The following is a 19,768-nucleotide window of genomic DNA, read 5'->3' on the forward strand; positions in this document are numbered from 1 at the left end:
TGGGGAGTCTCTTTGTTGAAGACCAAGGATTATAATCAGGACAAAACTGGAATTTGAACACATGATTACTGATCCTTGCATGGCAGAGGGATGCACAGCGAAATGTTTCACCAATGACTAGTGAGTCATATATACTTCTCAAAAAAGTTAACAAACACCTGATATTTTCTTAATCTTGCAGAGTAACTAGTTGTATGAAAAAAATCAGAAGTTGACTTCTTTTCAGTAGTATAGTTCATATATAGCAGTGCTGATGTTTACCAAACCTGTTCTATATCGTTTTTATTTCTGGGTGTAAGTAGGTCTTCAGGACACAATACCTGGACCCTACATAATGAAGAATGGGTGGTCACTATGTATGATCTGGCTGTGTGGTCACTATATGTGACCTGGCTCATTGGGTAGTCACTATGTGTGTTTGGATAACAGAACAACATGTGTCAGTCCTATTTCATTTTGTCCTAAAAATGAGTGAGTGAGTGAGTATGTATGGTTTTACGCCGCTTTTAGCAATATTCCAGCAATATCATGGCGGGAGACACCAGAAATGGGGTTCACACATTGTACCCATGTCGGGAATCAAACCCGGGTCTTTGGCATGACAAGCGAACGCTTTAACCACTAGGCTACCCGACCGCCCCTCCTGAAAATGAAGAACTTGAAGTTAAATGAAAAGCTTGTGTGAGTAAGTGCCACTTGGAACAATATTTCAGTCACATCACGTAAAGTGATGCAGGTCTTAGACATTTACCACTCTGGTGAAACACACAAGCACGGGTATGATGCAGACAAACTAACAACCATATTCAGGGCGAATCTGGGATTCAAACCCACAATCACCAGATCCTGGTATGCCCAAGGGATGCAACTCTGCCAGGGCAGAGGAAAAGCATCAGACTTTCATCTGTTAACATATCAATGTCAAACACATTATAAACAATTTCAACAAGCGAAAGTGAGTATGGGTTTATTTCTTAAAACATTTAATGGCATGAGTTGAACAATGGGCATGTTTAACTTTCACACAAGCTGATACGCAATCTGCCGACACAGAGCTGAGCAATTTAACCTATATCGAAACGTACTAAAATATAAATGCAAGTTGTCAGAGCCAAGCTTGTAAAGTAACATGGTGAATATTTCATGGGTATGTATACACTTGGTTCCTCAATGATCCATGAATACATACAACTGATATGCTAATGTGATGAGGCTGTACCTGTGCCGGATACTGAAGCATTGTGTAGAGTAGACGGCCGCTGTGGGAAGAAAATATCACTTGTGTGATGTAATCTGAGCACTCATTGGTATAGAATCTAAGTACCCATTGGTATGTATTCTGAGTGCACGTTGGTATGTAATCTGAGCACTCGTTGGTATGTAATGTGAGCGCACGTTGGTATGTAATCTGAGCGCACGTTGGTATGTAATCTGAGCACTCATTGGTATGTAATCTAAGCGCACATTGTTACGTTGTTTGTTGTTTAACGCCGCACACTCATAAATAATCGAGTCTTGACCAGACAATCAAGTACCGGTAATTGACATGAGCATCGATCTACACAATTGGGATACGATGACATGCATCCACCAAGACAGCAAATCTGACCACCCGATCACATTAGTCGCCTTTTACGGCAAGCATGGGTTGCTGAAGACCTATTCTATCCCAGATCTTCACGTGTTTCATTGGTATGTAATCTGAATGCACATTGGTAAAAGACCTCACTCGAACCAGGCCTTGGCTTGATTTGTTTGTTAAAAACAGAAACTATACTGAAAATCAGCCATATGTGTTCACGGGTGATGGAGAAGAGTAGTGTATCCAAACCAGTGAGGTATTGACGATGGTAAAATAACAGAGATTAGTGGCATTCATTCACTAATACAGAGAGGAGCATATTCCATAAGCAACTGTCAAGCTAAACTCACGGCTACTCCAATACTTTAAAATAGTCTTGTCATTTTATCTCTGTGGATTTCCTCAAACACCCTTCCTACATTGGACTACATATGTCTGAATTTTCTCTTAATAATTACACATTTTATTAACAAATCCTGTACAGCCATCTCTTACTGTTGATATTGATCATTTTGTTTAAATATTTTGCCTCTGAACCATTTTCAATCTCTTTTCATGTATATCATCTTTATAACCAAATCAAATTCACAGCAAAACTTCTCTTAAATTCTAAGTTGCATTTTGTTTATGAAATAAAAATGACTATGAATGTAAATGATCTATAAATGTATCATATAAAGTTTTCACACATTAAAAACCTAACAAAAACACGAAATAAAGTATAAACACCGTCTAGGTTGTGGTGTGATATACAGTCACACCGATCACAAGCAGACTAGATGCTCACGCTATACATGCTTAACAGATCGGTAAGAAATGGCAGAAATCTTTTAGTTGAAGTTTCTGAAATTGTACTTCTGTGGGGAAGGGTTCACATTTTGAATTTAAGTATACACAAGTATTTCACTAAAACATTTTTATTGACCTATGTTTATACTTTTTATTGTTACTGACTGCCATATGAGCCCATGATCATTGTAACTACATTATGTTATTTTCAAACAGTTGGGTGCAGTGTGTGCCATTGAGAATGATCACCGTTCACATCAGTTTTGCTCAAAACACATTTATACTGCCATTAGATATGCCAAGTACATGAGTCAAGATTGTCAACAGAAAAATGTTTTACAAATGACAGAATCCATCTGTTGAAATAAAGTCAAACCATATGTAATTTTATTTTTTATCAACAATCCTCAAACTACTGAATTACGAGGATTACCCGAAACATGAACGATTAGTACTTTCACAATATTTAAATTAATCCTTACTTGTAATAAAATCAAGCTATATGAGTGGCCAGTGGCCGTCTTGTAAAAACCAATACAACTCGGTCATCCATCTGTATATCATGACGTCAAAGTTTTTCATATGACGTGATCTGCTTCTTATGTCGTAATTGACCCTTTTCACATTTTGAGTTTCCATACCGAAAACACTGGTAAGGCAGATCTGATATTTTCATATAAACATATTTCACTGCAAATAAGTGAATGTCTTCGTGAATACGTAATGATAAAATCATAACATGTGTCAGTAGCCTGGAATACAGGATTTAGTTAGTTGAACGCTCATGGCCACACCTCAAGGTTTGGTCTCGTGGTGTACAAGCCCATTCCATTCCAGTTCTGCAAGGGTGGAAACTGGACTTTTACACTTACAGTCAGTTAACTCCCTTGCCTGGGGAAGATGCAGGATACTGACACATGTAACTCTCAATGCTGTCATTTATAAAAATGTTTCAATTAACAAATACCACTCAGACAATATGGCAAACTATCAGAACATTACAAGTATGTCTTCCTTAAAACTTCTAAACAAATCTCATCTCAAATGATTCATCCAAACACGTAATTGTCATAAACAAAATGCCCATCTCATTTTCATTATTTAGTGAATTGTGGTTGTCTGCAGATTTAAACAGTGTTTCATTTAAATCAGTGTCAGTTTTCTGAGAGAGAAAAGCCCAATATCATGCAGTTTTCAGACGTTTACAGTTTTGGTGAAACCCACATAGGTTTGGAGCTGAAAAATCAATTATCATCATGAGCACAAATCTGGAATTCAAACCCAAAATTATAGGATCACAACACGCCTAAGGGATGTAGCTCTGCACACTGACAATGACTGTGCCATCCGTGCCCACTCTTTGATTATAAGACGAGGATAAAATTTCATTTCAATGAATAATATACCTCAAGCGCCATCACGTCAATTACGAAGACAAAGGACAGAATTATCTCTGATGTCTGCAAAACATCATAAATTCTGCTCTTTGAGACTTCATTAATATAGGAAACATGCCAGGCACTGTCCAGAGTGAGTAGGGCTTGTGGTCAGCATCATCTCAGCTTCATCACACTGGCCTGGTGAGCAGGACAGTAACAAGCAGCCAAGGGGAGATAATTCCACCACTAGTCTGTGTCATAAGAGTGCGATAACACACTGTATCAGTCAAGCTTGCGAGAGATCCCATTTGAGGCAGGGGTTTTCAGAAATTTGTTAATTAGTGGATATCCAAAGGTGAAATTTCACAAATTTCTTAAATGCATGCATTCCTTTTAACCATGCTAGTGAACTAATTTCTGTAATGCAAAATAAAATTCGAAGTGTATGTAGATCAAAATTGGAAGGAGAGTATCCCTTTACACTTCATTAAAACACTCCCACATTTACTTCCCTACCTTACACTCCTAAAAAGTTGTTAATAAAATCCAATGTTTTAAGAAAGTATTATTACTTTATTTTGACCACCAACCCTTTAATTCGGGGGTAAAAACATATTAATTAAATAAGACAATGGTCTCAGTTACTTTCATTTTTGATGATGATTGTAACAGGCAAATTATTCTGCTCATAATACCATCGCTAAAAATAAAGCAAGCTGTAGGGAGGTTAACAGAACATGTACATGTAAAGAGTGAAGAGTGAAGACTGTAAAGGAAAGAATAAATATTCATAGTTAGTATTGCTGCCACATAGGGATGCTGTTTTACCCTAATCTGTCCAAGGATAGTCACACGTTTAGGTCTTGTTTTTCTTGTTAGTTATCACAATTAATTAAAAACAATAATTTCAAGGATATACCACACAATGTATAAATACTTCTCATCTGTACACATAGATTCCTTAGTTAAATTTCATTTATGTGATCAGCAGATGCACAAACTCATGTCATACCAATGTGTATCAACTTATAAAATATGGCCATCACCAATTGTGCTAACTGTTCATGGTGCTTTGGATGTGCTTGCTGCAGAGGTGGCATTCACTACACTGGCATTCACAATTGGACTCCCATGGTCTGTGTTCTCCTTCCCGTCGTCATGGTGATCGTCATGCCGATGTCTTGATCTTCGGTTCCGTTTGCTAGGTTTCTGAGGCTCGTTCTGAGGATTAATCTGGTGTTTGCTCTCTTGCGCCTTTTTGGTTGCCCTCTGTTGCCGCGTGTTCTGTGCAACTGCGCTGATGTGGGGGAACAGCTTGGTGATGTTCCCGACTGCCTTTGTTCTGCCCTCACGGAACACCATCCGCATGTCAGTCTTCAGGTACTCCGGGTTCTTGATGAAGCGGAACCGGACAATGGCTTTGTCTCCTGTTCTTAAGTGGTCTCCAGTCATTGTTAATATTGTGGCTGTCTGTCTTACACTCCCTACATGGACTGAAAATAACATAGAGAAATATGACAACGATGTGTGAGTGTGTGAGTTCAGTTAAACAGCTCTTTGAACAGTATATCAGTTTTATCACAGAATGTTAACTTCATGCCAGGGGAAAGCCCGAAGTGAAGCAGGTTTCAGACCACTTCAGGGAAATCTGAGAGCATGGGTATGGTGCTGACAAACCTAGAAACAAACTCAGGGTGAGATGGGATCCGAACCCTATCAAGGGTTTCTGAGCAAGCAAATTACTTTGGTTAATGCTGCTTTGAACAGTATTCCAAGCATATCACGGCATGTCAGCTTGACCTGGGAGGGAAGCCCGAAGTGATGCAGATCACAGACGTTTACTACTTTGATTAAACCCACGAGAAACATAATCGGGGCAAATCAGGATTTAAACCCACAATCATAGGTTTCTGGTATGCCCATGGGACGTAACTCTTCACAGCGAATAGCTGCGCCTTAGACGACTGGGTCACGCATGCCCCCCCCCCCCCCCCCCCCCCACCTCAATGATAACTATGGGTCACAATAAATTAACTATTTAGATATCCATCAAAAAGGTTTCTTTAAACATGTTAAAGTGAGATTAGTGATATATATGAAGATTAGATATATAGGGTACATGTGTAGCTACACAAACATCTCAATTTTACCCTAGTCACTTTGAAAAATATGGAAAGTTATTCGAAAGCAGCTACAATACTCTGAAAACTGAATGTCAGACCATAGCAAGATATTAGTTATTACATTTTCATCAACAAATATAAAACTAAGTTGGGAAGGAGGCATCTTATTTTGTATATTTTACTTGGTTAAAACAAACTGATCACGGTATCTGTGTACATCATCTGTTCGACCCATGAAGATCCGGGTTAGAATTGGTCTTCAGCAAACCATGCTTGTCGTAAGAGGTGACAGACAGGATCGAGTGGTCAGGCTCGTTGACTTGGTTTATGCATGTCATCATATCCTAATTGCATGGATCGATGCTCATGATATCAATCACTAGATTGTCGGGTCCAGACTCGATTATTTACAGACCGCTGTCATATAGCTGGAATATTGCTGAGTGCGGCGTTAAACAACAAACAGGTTTTGTTTCTGAACTGACCTAGGCCGCAGTGATCAGACCGCCAAAGGGGGCGGGCCTCCTTGTTTTCACATATTGATTTCGTCAAGAGTAATCATTTGTTGTGTACTTTAAAGTTTAAGAAACCTTGAGACCGTGCTCTGTTTTATTACAGATACTTAGCTTCGAACCATGAAAGTTTCAATATTCATCCTGTCACAGGTTAATACTGATTATGTACGTAAATATCCGAGGTCAGTGTGAGTAACAGGATTTGGGTTCAACATTGAAATGTTAGGTTTCGTCACATGGTACAGATTAATCAATAGAACTGCAAGATTCTTATTTGAGGTATGATAAATAAACGTAACAAAACGCTTACCCATTGCTTGATAACGAACACTTATTGTTGTCGGATGATGTAGAACAAGAATCTCTCCCTCAAACTCCCAGCATGCCTTGGGCTCTAGTCGGGGTGCTACCATCACCATTCCTTTTCGTATTGACGACCTCTTAATCTAAAACCAATGACAATATTGTTAAACTGAACGTTTTAAGATTGTTTTTTTATTTTTATGTGAATTACCAAGTGTGAAAGCATCAATTTCTCAATGGTCATTTCACAAGGTTACAAATTTCACATTTAAATTATACACAGGAAGACAGGATTCTTCTGTGAATGTGGTTTACTCCACGTTTAGCAATATTCTAGAAATATCATGTGGGTGACACAAAAAGTGGGATTCACACAATGAAAAATGTTGAGATTCAAACTCAAACACCACCTCATGGAAACAGATGAAAGAAACAATTCACACTTCAAATAAGTCAGATGCACAACAAATGTACTGTTGTGACTTCCAAAGTGACACAAACACTTTGATTATCACTAATCCCCAGCAACCTATGCTGGTCGTTAAGAGGCAACTTAAAGGAGTGAGTGAGTGAGTATGGTTTTACGCCGATTTTCGCAATATTCCAGCAAAATCATGGCGGGGGACACCAGAAATGGGCTTCACTCATAGTACCCATGTCGGGAATTGAACCCGGATCTTTGGCATGACGAGCAAACGCTTTAACCACAAGGCTACCCGACCGCCTCGCAACTCAATGGGTGGTGGTCAGTTTGGGTGACATGGTTGTTTGCGGCCATTGTACCCAGACATCACTGACTGTTGCTCATAATATCAATCACTGGTTTGTCTTGTCCTGACTTGAATATTTACAGGCTGCTGTTACTGGTGGAATACTGCTGCGTGTGACATGAAACATTTCCTCACCTTTTTTAGGGCAAATGATGCAGTCTGACCTCCTCTGACCTCTTTCACCGGCATCCTCTTCCTGTGTATGCTCTTGACAACAATAGGCATGAACTGCCCTAGTGCATCGGGCCCCAGGAGTAATGTGTCATTCAGTCGTATGTAGCCTTGGAGTAACGTCCCTGAAACCACTGTCCCTACACCCTGCAACCAAACTAACAGTGTCAGTGACATGGTCTAAGTTATAGAAGATATGACAGCCAAAACATAACTGAGGCAACCCTTAGTTAAACATGAATACAGTATACTAACTCCGAGCCAATTCTGTCACAAAAACATTGCCAGTAAACAAGTCCAGTGAATTGTGAGGCAGGATCCTGTTAGTCCAGAAACCCAACCTTCCAGACAATCATTGTTCAGAACAATATACAAGAGACAATATTACATATTCATTATGTACATCACCCCGTAGCTGAGGTGAAATAGGGTTTAACATTGATTATTAGACTTATATAGCGATGTGCATACACGTGTGTGTGGCTCATTGTACTTGTCCGGGCCGATGTCGCAGTTATACATGAATACCCCACTCAGACACAGTATACTGACTCCAAGCCGACCAGTCCTTGTTTTAGCCCCTTAATGCTGAGCGCCATGCAGGTTAACAACAAGTACTATCTTTTAACGTCTTTTGGTATTTTAATTTCTTTTGGTAAAAACTTTGTGGCTGACCAAGGAAGGAATATTTAATTGTATCTTGGAACTTGATATTGTTTTACTTTAAACAGGTTAAATCTTCAGCATCATTTTCATCCTATTGTTCAGCATCATTTTCCATGATAAATAACCATGGCTATTTCCCCTAGGGCTACTTACAGGTACTGAGAATGTGTCGTCTATCTGGAACTCAGCTGGCTTCTGCATGTCACATTTCACTCGCGTTGATAACAAGTTGAGGAACATTTTTAACAAATCTAGATTTTCCCCTGTGACATTGGATACTTGGAAGATTGGGCACATCCTGAATAAAGATGAAACAACATATAATGTGTATCATGAACATGATGAACAGAAGCAACACCAGGTTCATGGGTTTGACATGTATCAACCAAGTCAGCAAGTCTGACAACCCGATCCTGTAAGTCGCCTCTTACGACAAGCATGGGTTGCAATGAAAAGAGGCTGTGTGCAACTCCTTGAAGACATAAGAGCCATACTCCTGGCATTAATTCTGTGTGAATGCTACTATTGCCTGATATTGAGACAATGTGTGAGTAGATGGTCGCAAGGCTATGGCCATCTTCCCGAAGCAAGAGAGTTAACTGACAATAAAAGTCCAGTTTCCACTCTTGCTGAACTAGACTGGTATTATGGAGTTACATTTTGGCTGGACTAATGAGTCTATGCATAGTCCAATAAAAATTGTGCACCAAAATCGAAATTTGGTTCGTAAACTGTAGTGCAGATTACGACGATTGCAGGATTTGCAAAGCATGTGCACCGCCAACTTGTTGTCAGCAGATATATTCCAAATGTTTTCAATCAAGGTGCTCACATGGTTTGATGCATTTCGCGATGTAAGACCCGTTTTATCACAGTATAGACTTTGATTATCGATCAGATCGTTCTGACTGGGCGGAAACGCAAGTGATACGAGCAGTGGAATCTGATTGGTCCATAGGAGAGGCTTAGAAGGGACGTAACTGGTAATAGCCACTGGTGGCGCTACGATTGAGTCCAGTAATTCCAGCCTAGTTTGGCAAGGGTGGAAACTGGACATTTAAAAGTCAGTTAACGCTCTTGTCTCGGGAAGATGGGCTATGGCACATGTTGCATGAAAAATATTACAGTGAGATGTAAGCTGAAACCCCATTAGTCAGTGTGAGTGTGAGTGAGTTAAGTATAACGCTGCTTCGAACAGTATTCCAGTTATATCACTGGATGTGGGAGGAAAGCCAGTAGTGGGCCAGGTGTTACAACTTTGGTGAAACCCACAAGCACAGGTATGGTGCTGACAAACCTAGAAACATAATTGGGGCAAACTGGGATTTGAACCCACACTCATGGGTTGTAACTCTGCACAGTGAATTGCAGCACCTAAGACAACTGGGCCATCCATGCTCCCCCATTAGTAAGAACTTGCTCTGGTTTTCCTATTGCTTGTTTTTTTGTTTCATGCTGCATTTAGCAATACTTCAGACCAAACTGATTAAGGTAACAATGTCATGATTTCAAGACTTATTACCCAAGTAACGTACCTTTCAGATGTGAAGTTGGTTGCTGAACAAACTACATCATCTCGGTTTTGAACAAGAACTGGTATCTTCCGACATCCTGGTGATTTCAATATTCTCTGTAACAACTTGAGTGTGTCTTGTAACACATTGGGAGGACACATGTCGATCTTTGTGACGACGACAAACACGGGAACGTTGAGAGCAAGTGCAAGACCGAGGTGTTCCTTTGTCATGCCGATGACTCCAGCATTGGAGCCGACCTGTAAACATGATAAACACATGGTTCATACAGGACTTAAGACATGATAAACACATAGTTTGGACAGACCTTAACATGCTAAAGACATGATACACAAATGGTCCATACAGAATTTAAGACATGATAAACACATGGTGCATACTCAACTATGAACTTAAGACATAATGAACCGAGGTTTGGACAGATCTTAAGACATGATAAACACATGGTTCATACAGAACTTAAGACATGATAAACACATGGTTCATACAGAACTTAAGACAGGATAAACACATGGTTCATACAGAACTTAAGACATGATAAACACATGGTTCATACAGAACTTAAGACATGATAAACACATGGTTCATACAGAACTTAAGACATGATAAACACATGGTTCATACAGAACTTAAGACATGATAAACACATGATTCATACAGAACTTAAGACAGGATAAACACATGGTTCACACAGAACTTAAGACATGATAAACACATGGTTCATACAGAACTTAAGACATGATACACAAATGGTCCATACAGAATTTAAGACATGATAAACACATGGTGCATACTCAACTATGAACTTAAGACATAATGAACCGAGGTTTGGACAGATCTTAAGACATGATAAACACATGGTTCATACAGAACTTAAGACAGGATAAACACATGGTTCATACAGAACTTAAGACATGATAAACACATGGTTCATACAGAACTTAAGACATGATAAACACATGGTTCATACAGAACTTAAGACATGATAAACACATGGTTCATACAGAACTTAAGACAGGATAAACATGTGGTTCATACAGAACTTAAGACATGATATACACATGGTTCATACAGAACTTAAGACAGGATAAACACATGGTTCATACAGAACTTAAGACAGGATAAACACATGGTTCATACAGAACTTAAGACATGATAAACACATGGTTCATACAGAACTTAAGACACGATAAACACACGGTTCATACAGAACTTAAGACACGATAAACACACGGTTCATACAGAACTTAAGACAGGATAAACACATGGTTCATACAGAACTTAAGACAGGATAAACACATGGTTCATACAGAACTTAAGACAGGATAAACACATGGTTCATACAGAACTTAAGACATGATAAACAAATGGTTCATACAGAACTTAAAACACGATAAACACATGGTTCATACAGAACTTAAGACACGATAAACACATGGTTCATACAGAACTTAAGACACGATAAACACATCGTTTATATACATGATACAGAACTTTAGACATGATAAACACATAGTTTGTAGACTTAAGAATGTGAGCCCAATCTCAAATTAAAGGAAGCCATCAAGAGATACCCAAAGGCTGGAGGACCTAAAGTAACATGTGACCTAAGTATGTTACAACGGAATTCCCTTTCTAGCACCTGAAAGGCAGCTTCAGTTATACTTGTATTTCCAAGGCAGCTCTGCTGAGAAAGTCATTTGAATGCACACTGATGCATTTATATTACAATATTAAGTGAGTGAGTTGGGTTTAACAACTCTATAACAGTATTCAAGTTATATCACAGTGTGTCAGCTTGATGTGGGAGGAAAGCCTGAAGTGAGGAAGGTCTCAGACGTTAACCATTTCTGTGAAACCCATGAGCACAGGCATTTATAATAAACATGCTTTTGTCCATAAATTGGATAGACAGAGTGCAATATAGACATGCATTGGTTATTACTGTAATATCCAGGTTTGATACTAAACTCAAAAGCTTTACTAAACCCGGGTAAAGATAAAATGGTCTTGAAATGTTAAAACAATGTGGAAATTTTTATTTGCCTGAAGGAATTTGTACTAGGCCTGGGCTAGTGGGTTAGTGTTAAGTTCTAACCCTGCATGGTGTGAATCAACACTACAGCAAGCCCTAGTACCTACCATCAACATGGCAAAGTCAGGGGCATGACCAGTCATCCCAAACACAGTAGTCTTCAGGTATTTCTCGTGCCCAGCAAGATCTATGAAAGTAATAACCTGGAAGAAAATGTGGGTGAAACATTATCAGTCTTCATAAATATTTGTTTGTTTCTTGTTTAATGCCAAACAGCTACATGACAGCGGTCTACAAGTAATCAAGTTTGGACCAGACAATCCAGTTGTCAATATTTGTGACTCACAACTGTAGTTAACCATTCATACTACAGTTTGCTAATGTTAATCTTGAAACATGTCTGTTGAAATTTATAATTCATAAAAACTATTTCAATATTTGTAAACCTGAAATCAAAGTGATCTAACTCCACCATCACTATGAGTGAACTTACTTCTGTATACTAATGATCAAGGACAGAATATTTGTCAAAGGTCTGTATCAGAGCACAGCCAAATAAATACTAGAGTCCCAAGTATCTCACACACTTGAAGAAAGTGAACAATTCATCAAACATCACTTTTCACTTCCTGTTCAAGGCCACAACTGACGGCCAGGTCAAAACCCCACAAACCAAGGCCATTTATCTTGTGTAAATCTTATTTTTGTAGCTTGAGCATCACTGTTGTATAAAGGGTATTGGTTGGTGTACATTAACAGAATATAACAAACACGGATAGAGCGAACAAACCGATACAACGAACTGTTAAAAATTCCCTGATTTATCTCCTACATAATCATGATAATCATATCATGATAATACATATGTATCATATACAATTTACATACATAACAAACTCTCAACAGCAAACTAACAGATATAGCGAACTGATATCTGATCACTGACAAGCCCATCTATCACTAATTGATGACGTGTATAACGAACTGAGAAATCTCACTCAGTGTCAAGTGTCACTGACAATTGGCCGTACGCAATCAGCGGTGAATCAACACAATTGTGGCGAATCAACACAATCAGCAGTGACAGATCAACTTTATTATACTTAAATGAATGTTATGAAATGTTATCAATTGAATGCTATGAAGTGATCACTGCTAATACAAGTCAATGCTGCAGTTACGTGTATTGTGTTTCGTTTTATCCAAGGTGTTCTTTTGTCATGATATCACAAAATGATCCCTCATTAAACAAATGCCTCTAGCATTGCTAGTACATCATGTACATAAATCCTTCTCAACATCCTGCCTATCACCCTGTGTACATACTTTAGCTGCTTCTTCACATATCTTGATCCAGTCTAGATGCCCATGGTCGGGCTTGTTGACAACGTTTCCTGTTGTGTCGAAGCCCAGAATGTCGTTGCCGACGCTGCTGGTTCTGCCGGACTCCATCTCGTGCTTGTGTCGGAACAGTTTCTGTCGGGCCACACCCCTACCATTGTCCAGCTCCCCGTGGGTCAACACACCCAGGAGGGTGCTCTTCCCGGCATCTACATTCCCCACAACTGCCACTCTGAAACAGAAAGACACATCTGTGAGGTGAAGTGAAAAGGGGTTTAACATCATGTTCAAGATTATTACACTTATATAGCGACATACACACATGTGGGTGTGGCTGCTTCTACCTTTCTGGAATAATGCTGGTTTTTAACTAACATTAGTGCTAGGACACAGAGATAACTGCAGTTTAACAAGGGATAAACAACTCAGACCCAGGTTACAGACTCCGGACCTACCAGTCCTTGTTTTATCTCCTTACTGCCTAGTGCCAGGCAGGGTAACAACAAGTACCATCTTTTACCAGCCTTCATTTTCAGCAAAGCTGAGTGTTATCATATGGTTTGCTATAACCTGAGCATACTAGACGGAACAGAATGTTAGTAAACTCGGGCTTAAGACTAGTGGCTAAATAATAGACTGACTCTGTACCCAATTCCCCATTGCAAAGAAGTCAAACCCTCCCTCCTGCTAACTACCCTGGAGAATTGAGTGACAAGCAGCATGTTACAGGTATACAACTATAAACACAATGGGGGTGTTGCAATATCATTCATACATATCATGATTCTTGCAGCCGTGTACGGCATGTATCATGATATTATTGCACTGTCTACTAGTGTTTATCAACATAATGCACATGTTCCCTGTGGACAGGCTAACCAACGGTTTGCACCATCAAAACCTGCATGACTGGATAATCTAAGCTTGTCCTAATAACATTATGCAATTAGATTGAGTATATATACTACTCAAAAGCAGCTAAAGAACCCTTGACTTTTTCATATGACTATACTTAATCTGTACAGATGACAGATTAACTTTAGTCACATGAAAAAATGTGTTCATTAACTTCCTTTTGAGTGGTGTAATTGTGTGTGGTAGCTGCAAGGTCCCCTGAGTAGTTGCAAAAGTTTTAATATTTCTTTGATACATAATTAAAACATTGACACATATCATGTATCATGTATCCTATTGGCAGGTGTAAGTTTGTGATGCATTGATACATCTGTGAATCATGAAAACCTAAAATACACATCACTGACTCATAGAAACAGACTCAGAAAAAGAATACTCATTCAGTAAAAATAAAAGCTCACCTGACTTCCATGAAATCCTCAGAGTCTAATCTTTTCCTGAGAAGGAATTCAGCTGTTTTCCCCTCTGCAGCAGTTCTCTCCCTTAGTGGTACAATTTCCATCTGTAGTGTTTCAGCAATGCTCTTCAGAGTGGCTGCAGACGCCTGGAAGTCGGGGTCATTCAACCCAGGCTTCTCTCCCTCTGTAGGGGTCAAGACATAACATTTACATGGCTTCAGGTAACTTTTTACATACATCTTAAACTGCTGGTTGTACATACCTGTAGTATAACAGCCCTGGGCTAATTTTCACCAATTGCAACACACATGAAAGAGTTGAGTGAGTGTTGTGCTTTATGCGGCTTTTAGCAACATTCCAGCAATGCCACGGCAGGGGACACCAGAAAATGGGCTCCACTCACTGTACCCATGCAGTGAATGGAACCCGTGTCTTCAGCATGACGAGCGAACACTTTAACCACTAAGCTACCCCACAAACAGGAAACATGAACAGCTTGATGAAAGCTTTGTGTGCTGTGATATTGCTGCTAATTTGGTGGCCCTTATGATAACACTCTGAAACCAGCTGTTCCTACATCCTAATATCCACTTACATACCCAATTTACATTAGCCCAAGCAAGAATCATTTCTGTTCAGGGTGTGAGTTTATCGATATGGTAAGTACTGATAAGACCCGTGAAGATCCGGGTTAGAATAGGTCTTCAGCAAGAGGCAACTTGTTGTAAAAGGCGACTAACGGGATCGGGTTGTCAGGCTTGCTGACTTGGTATATGCATTTCATCTTATCTCAATTGTTTAGATTGATGCTCATGATGTCAATCACTGGATTGTTTGGGCCAGACTTGATTATTTACAGACCACCGTCATATGGCTGGAATATAGCTGAGTGTGGCGTTAAACAACAAACAGAAAAGACAAATATGATTAACTTTGGTGTGATGTCATAACTTTACCTATTTTAAGTATTCTTTAAAACTGAAATCCACACAAACATAATGAAATTAATGATAAATTTTCAAAATATCATAATCTTAGTTGGAAGTTTCTCCTCTCTGCATGCTCAGAGACACATAATAAAATATTTCAGGTAATATGCATTTGTTGTGCAAACAGCATCATTAAACTTTTCACATACCTCCAGTCCCAATCTCAAATATCGTCTCTCCCTGTCCATCCTCTGCCCGAGATTTGATCTCTTCCAGGAGAGACTCATATTCCTCATTGGTAGGGCTCACAAGGGCATTCTACACAACAAGAAAGTTTTATGAAGAGGGTGAAATGCCGCTATGAACTGTATTTCAGTTATATCATAGAGTGACAATTTGATGTGGGGGGAAAAGCCTGATGCAGAGTCAGAAATTGGCACTAGTCCTGTAGTCCAATACTTAAGGTATCATAAGGACTAGTAAAGAAATTGTCATTTTAAAGGGTTTTTCTGTATGTTATCATTATAAGGACTAGTGGACTAACAATGTTGGTTTCTACCGATGCCGATGTGAAGCAGGTCTCAGACCTACAAGCATGAGCATTGTGCTGATTACAGTGATAGAGCCTAGAACATAATCAGAGCAAACTATGATTCACTCTCATGATCAAAGGTGTCTGGCATGCCATATTAATTATCATGTAAACTTCACGTAAAAATTAATAAAATGGTGACCTCCACTTCCTGATCATGCTGATTGCTTTGTATGTAAGCTTACAGTTTTGACCTATATACTATGATGGATGTCTTCATGCTGTTATCTGCTATTGTGTCAATCTATTTAATGTTAGAATGGATAAATAGAGGTTATCATGTGAGTGTGTTTTAGGATGGTAGATATCCTGTATTAGGAATAACCATTGTATTTAGCAAGCCTTGGTGAGCTAAACTATTGGTGACAGCAAGTATAAACCAAAACAGACCAACATGACAGTACCATGAACATGATGGATTCTCATTATCATAATCCTTTAGGCATAAGCCCAGAGGGTCTAATTGACATTCTCATTAAACATGTTAAAAGTAGGTGAGTGAATGTTGAGTCAAAAGTCATCCTACTAAAGACACACACCAGGTTTATGCTTCAGTGAACGACAAATCGAATGAAACGTGGCTGCGATATAGTTTGACCTGGCTGGTACAGAAACCTGTCGGTTTGCAACAAAAACAAACTCTTTCAAATTTGTGACATGGCGATTAAAATCATTCCATCTCTCTACTGGACATCGGCAGTATTTATGAGCAGTAAATAGTCATCTTGCATGTTTTACATTTGACCCCAAGTTTGAAACAAATATTAATAAAAATTCCAAAATTGTACATATTGTAACCATGGTAACTAAAGGCCTTCCAAATTCATGACAATATGGTAATAACTGATGTTATGCCCAGGCAAACACCAATAAACATGAGAAATACAACATTTATTATTAATATTAGCATAGAAAATGAACAAAGGTGGGGTGATAACTAGGAGTGCAATGACCCAAAATATTGACGTCACATCTAGTTGGAGCTTGCATGTTGCAGAATGACAAAAGAATTAGCTTGTGAATTATTGTGAATCTACTAATTAGCATCCTAGTAATGCTCAGTGCCAAAGCATGTTAAAACTGGGGGCTTGATTTACTTATGGATTAAGGTTCTGTTTACCAACTTAGACTGGGCACGGGTGACCCAGTCATCTAATGCACCGCAATTCGTTTGTGCAGAGTTAGGTCCCTTGGGCATGCCAGAAATTTATGATCATATGTTTGAATCCTGTTTCTAGATTTGCTAGAACCATACCCATGCCTGTGGGTTTCACCAAAATGGTAAATGTCTAAGACCGGCATCACTCCCCCCCCCATTAAGCTGACACGCCTTGCAATAACCGGAATACTATTCAAGGTGATGTTAAACCGGACTCACCAACTCACATTATTTTCTTAATCTAAAACATTATCTTCTTTCACTAATGCTGCTTTTAAATTATATTGCACATACTTATCTACTATCTGCACAGTTGTTGATCTAAGTAAATGGTAGTGTATTTGTTATTTCATTTTCTTATTGACATAAACTAAGAAAATGACATAACTAAGGAAGCATCTGCTATATAATATTATAACTATTCATATGTGACTTGCTGGTCAGTACTGTACGAACAAAAAATTATATGTTTTTTAGTTTTTTTTAACCACAAAGGGTTATCTGAAACAATAACAAATTAAATTGAGTTGCAAACATCAACTCATTACTGTTAGCCTGCTGTCTCGCACTTTGAGGTAGTATGATCCCTTGTTTATTTGAAACCAAATAACATCAGCATGATCAAAGCTAGATTTTAGATTTTGTCAATGTGATACTATTGTGTGATGGAAAACTTCTGAAAATTAATTATCATTAAACGGAATGCAATACTTGCATCTTTTTGTGTCAGCTTTATACTGCATAATTTTGGACTTGATATTTTTTTATGTGTACTTTCTTGATTGGCTTGTTGTGGGAGTTCCAAGTGCTGTAGCAAATACAAGCACACTAGTGGGCAAGAATTGGTGGTTAATTCTGAGTGGCTGCCACTGATAGCTTGCCAGGAAGGTTGTTCTGTTTATTGGCGTTGGGTTTTCCAGTTTTAAATAAAGCTGATATTGGTTGTATTTTACGTCTGTTTCAGATTTTAATATTCTGACTGTATAGTGCAATCAACTTATTGATTTTGATAGACTGAACAATCTGCATCACAACTGAGGAAGAATATTGAGTGGGGAAAAAAGGTTGCATATTTTCTACTAAGATTGCAGCAAACCCTGTATGATTCATCATCACCATTATAACTTTAATATAATTTGAAGTCATTGTCAGTGTTACCACGGTTACATCCTGTACTGATCATCATGACCATAGCCAAAATAGGTATCAGTATCACGTCATAAGAACTTCTTACATTATTGTCATTATACATTCTAAAAAATCTAAAATATCCATCACTGATTGATACATACCTTTGATACCAATGGTGCAATTTCCATATCAATATCAACTTCCTCTTCTGGTCCAAACAGATTCTCTCCATTCTCCAAACTTGGAGAGTCACGACCATTGCAATCAACTGCAAATGCCATGATGCTATTGGCAAATACTAGCTCTTCTCTTTCAACAGTTACAAACAAATCAGTTTCTTGATCAGAATATCCTCTTCACTTTCAAGGGATAAGGTGTGCACTTAATCAGGAAGTAGACTGTATGATTGATGGATTAAAATGTAGGCAAAAAGTGTTCTTCATTAACATAAGTTCTTTTCATATCCTTAAAATCATGTTTGTTACTGATAGGTGTTGAAGAAACACCTGTGAAGTGGTCAGACCTGAAGAAAAGTGAATAAACTATTAAGAATTGTCATAAAATAAGTCAATCAACAAAACAGTCTGAAATGAAGAAAATGTAAAATCACATACACATATTATTAGATATATAATTTCCTTACCTAAGAGAACATGGTGGAATGAATATTGACATGATTAGTGACTTAATATATATAACAGAATATTTCGATACATTGGCATGATAGATAAGAGTTGAAAGTAAACAGACTTCATCAATATACACAAGAACATATATAGTTTGCATTTTCATTTGACCACAAATGCTGCAAGTAAATCACTTCAACATTTCTTAAATACGTATACAAAAAACAGGTGTTAAAAGATTTCTAATAAATCACTATTTTCTTAATCATGTTAATGATGAATGTACATTGTCACGACAGCTGTTGAACGCATGTGGCTCGACTACCATAATTGGACCACTTAGCAGCTGCTTACTGGCCATGTATGGACGAACGCATACCTGATTATTTACTGTCAGGTGTAAATCATTGACTTTGATGACCGTTCTTCACATTTCACTATCTACACAATTAAATTTCCTTTTTAGAAATTCATGTCACATCCCCAAACACGTATGGTGCATATATCGTCTCTGTCCACATCGAATCAAGCGACCAAGTTTGTCTTGGCTTCTTTGCTACTACGAAGGCTTCATACATTAAACTGCCCTGTACTACAAAACGATCAGACTATGTATGTTGTCTGGCGAACTTTGCTGCTGGTGCAATAGTACTGAAACATACCTTGCTTATGGTTGCAACAGAAACACTCAATAACTTTTGTCGCTGTCTGCTTTCACCACCATGTCATCACTATTTTACAACCGGAAGTAACAATTAAATTGTTCGGCAGTGGTGAGCTCGATTGCATATCAATGTAAAAGAAATATT

General features: G+C 38.5%; 1 protein-coding gene across 1 annotated transcript; it reads right to left on the minus strand.

The window, feature by feature from the left end:
* Positions 1 to 967: 967 nt before the first annotated feature.
* On the minus strand, positions 968 to 19,699 carry LOC139468067 (GTP-binding protein 1-like). The gene is made up of 11 exons (XM_071249775.1): positions 19,622 to 19,699; positions 18,495 to 18,856; positions 15,661 to 15,769; positions 14,526 to 14,706; positions 13,195 to 13,441; positions 11,976 to 12,071; positions 9,834 to 10,072; positions 8,452 to 8,596; positions 7,597 to 7,779; positions 6,699 to 6,834; positions 968 to 5,243 (listed from the first exon to the last, which is right to left on the minus strand). The coding sequence occupies exons 2-11, from the start codon at positions 18,612 to 18,614 to the stop codon at positions 4,813 to 4,815; spliced, it is 1,887 nt and encodes a 628-aa protein (XP_071105876.1). The 5' UTR covers positions 18,615 to 18,856; positions 19,622 to 19,699; the 3' UTR covers positions 968 to 4,812.
* Between the last annotated feature and the right edge of the window lie 69 nt (positions 19,700 to 19,768).

The sequence above is a fragment of the Haliotis cracherodii genome, unplaced genomic scaffold (genome assembly GCF_022045235.1).
Source record: "Haliotis cracherodii isolate W230 unplaced genomic scaffold, xgHalCrac1.p SCAF_2, whole genome shotgun sequence".
Taxonomy (NCBI): Eukaryota; Metazoa; Mollusca; class Gastropoda; order Lepetellida; family Haliotidae; genus Haliotis; species Haliotis cracherodii.

Excerpts from the sequence above, each read along its gene's own strand:
- LOC139468067 (XM_071249775.1), bottom strand. The coding sequence starts at position 18,614 with ATGGCATTTGCAGTTGATTGCAATGGTCGTGACTCTCCAAGTTTGGAG. Across the intron at positions 15,770-18,494 it reads TTGCACCATTGGTATCAAAG|AATGCCCTTGTGAGCCCTAC; the intron begins GTATGTATCAAT and ends CTTGTTGTGTAG. Across the intron at positions 13,442-14,525 it reads GAGGATTTCATGGAAGTCAG|AGTGGCAGTTGTGGGGAATG; the intron begins GTGAGCTTTTAT and ends TTTCTGTTTCAG.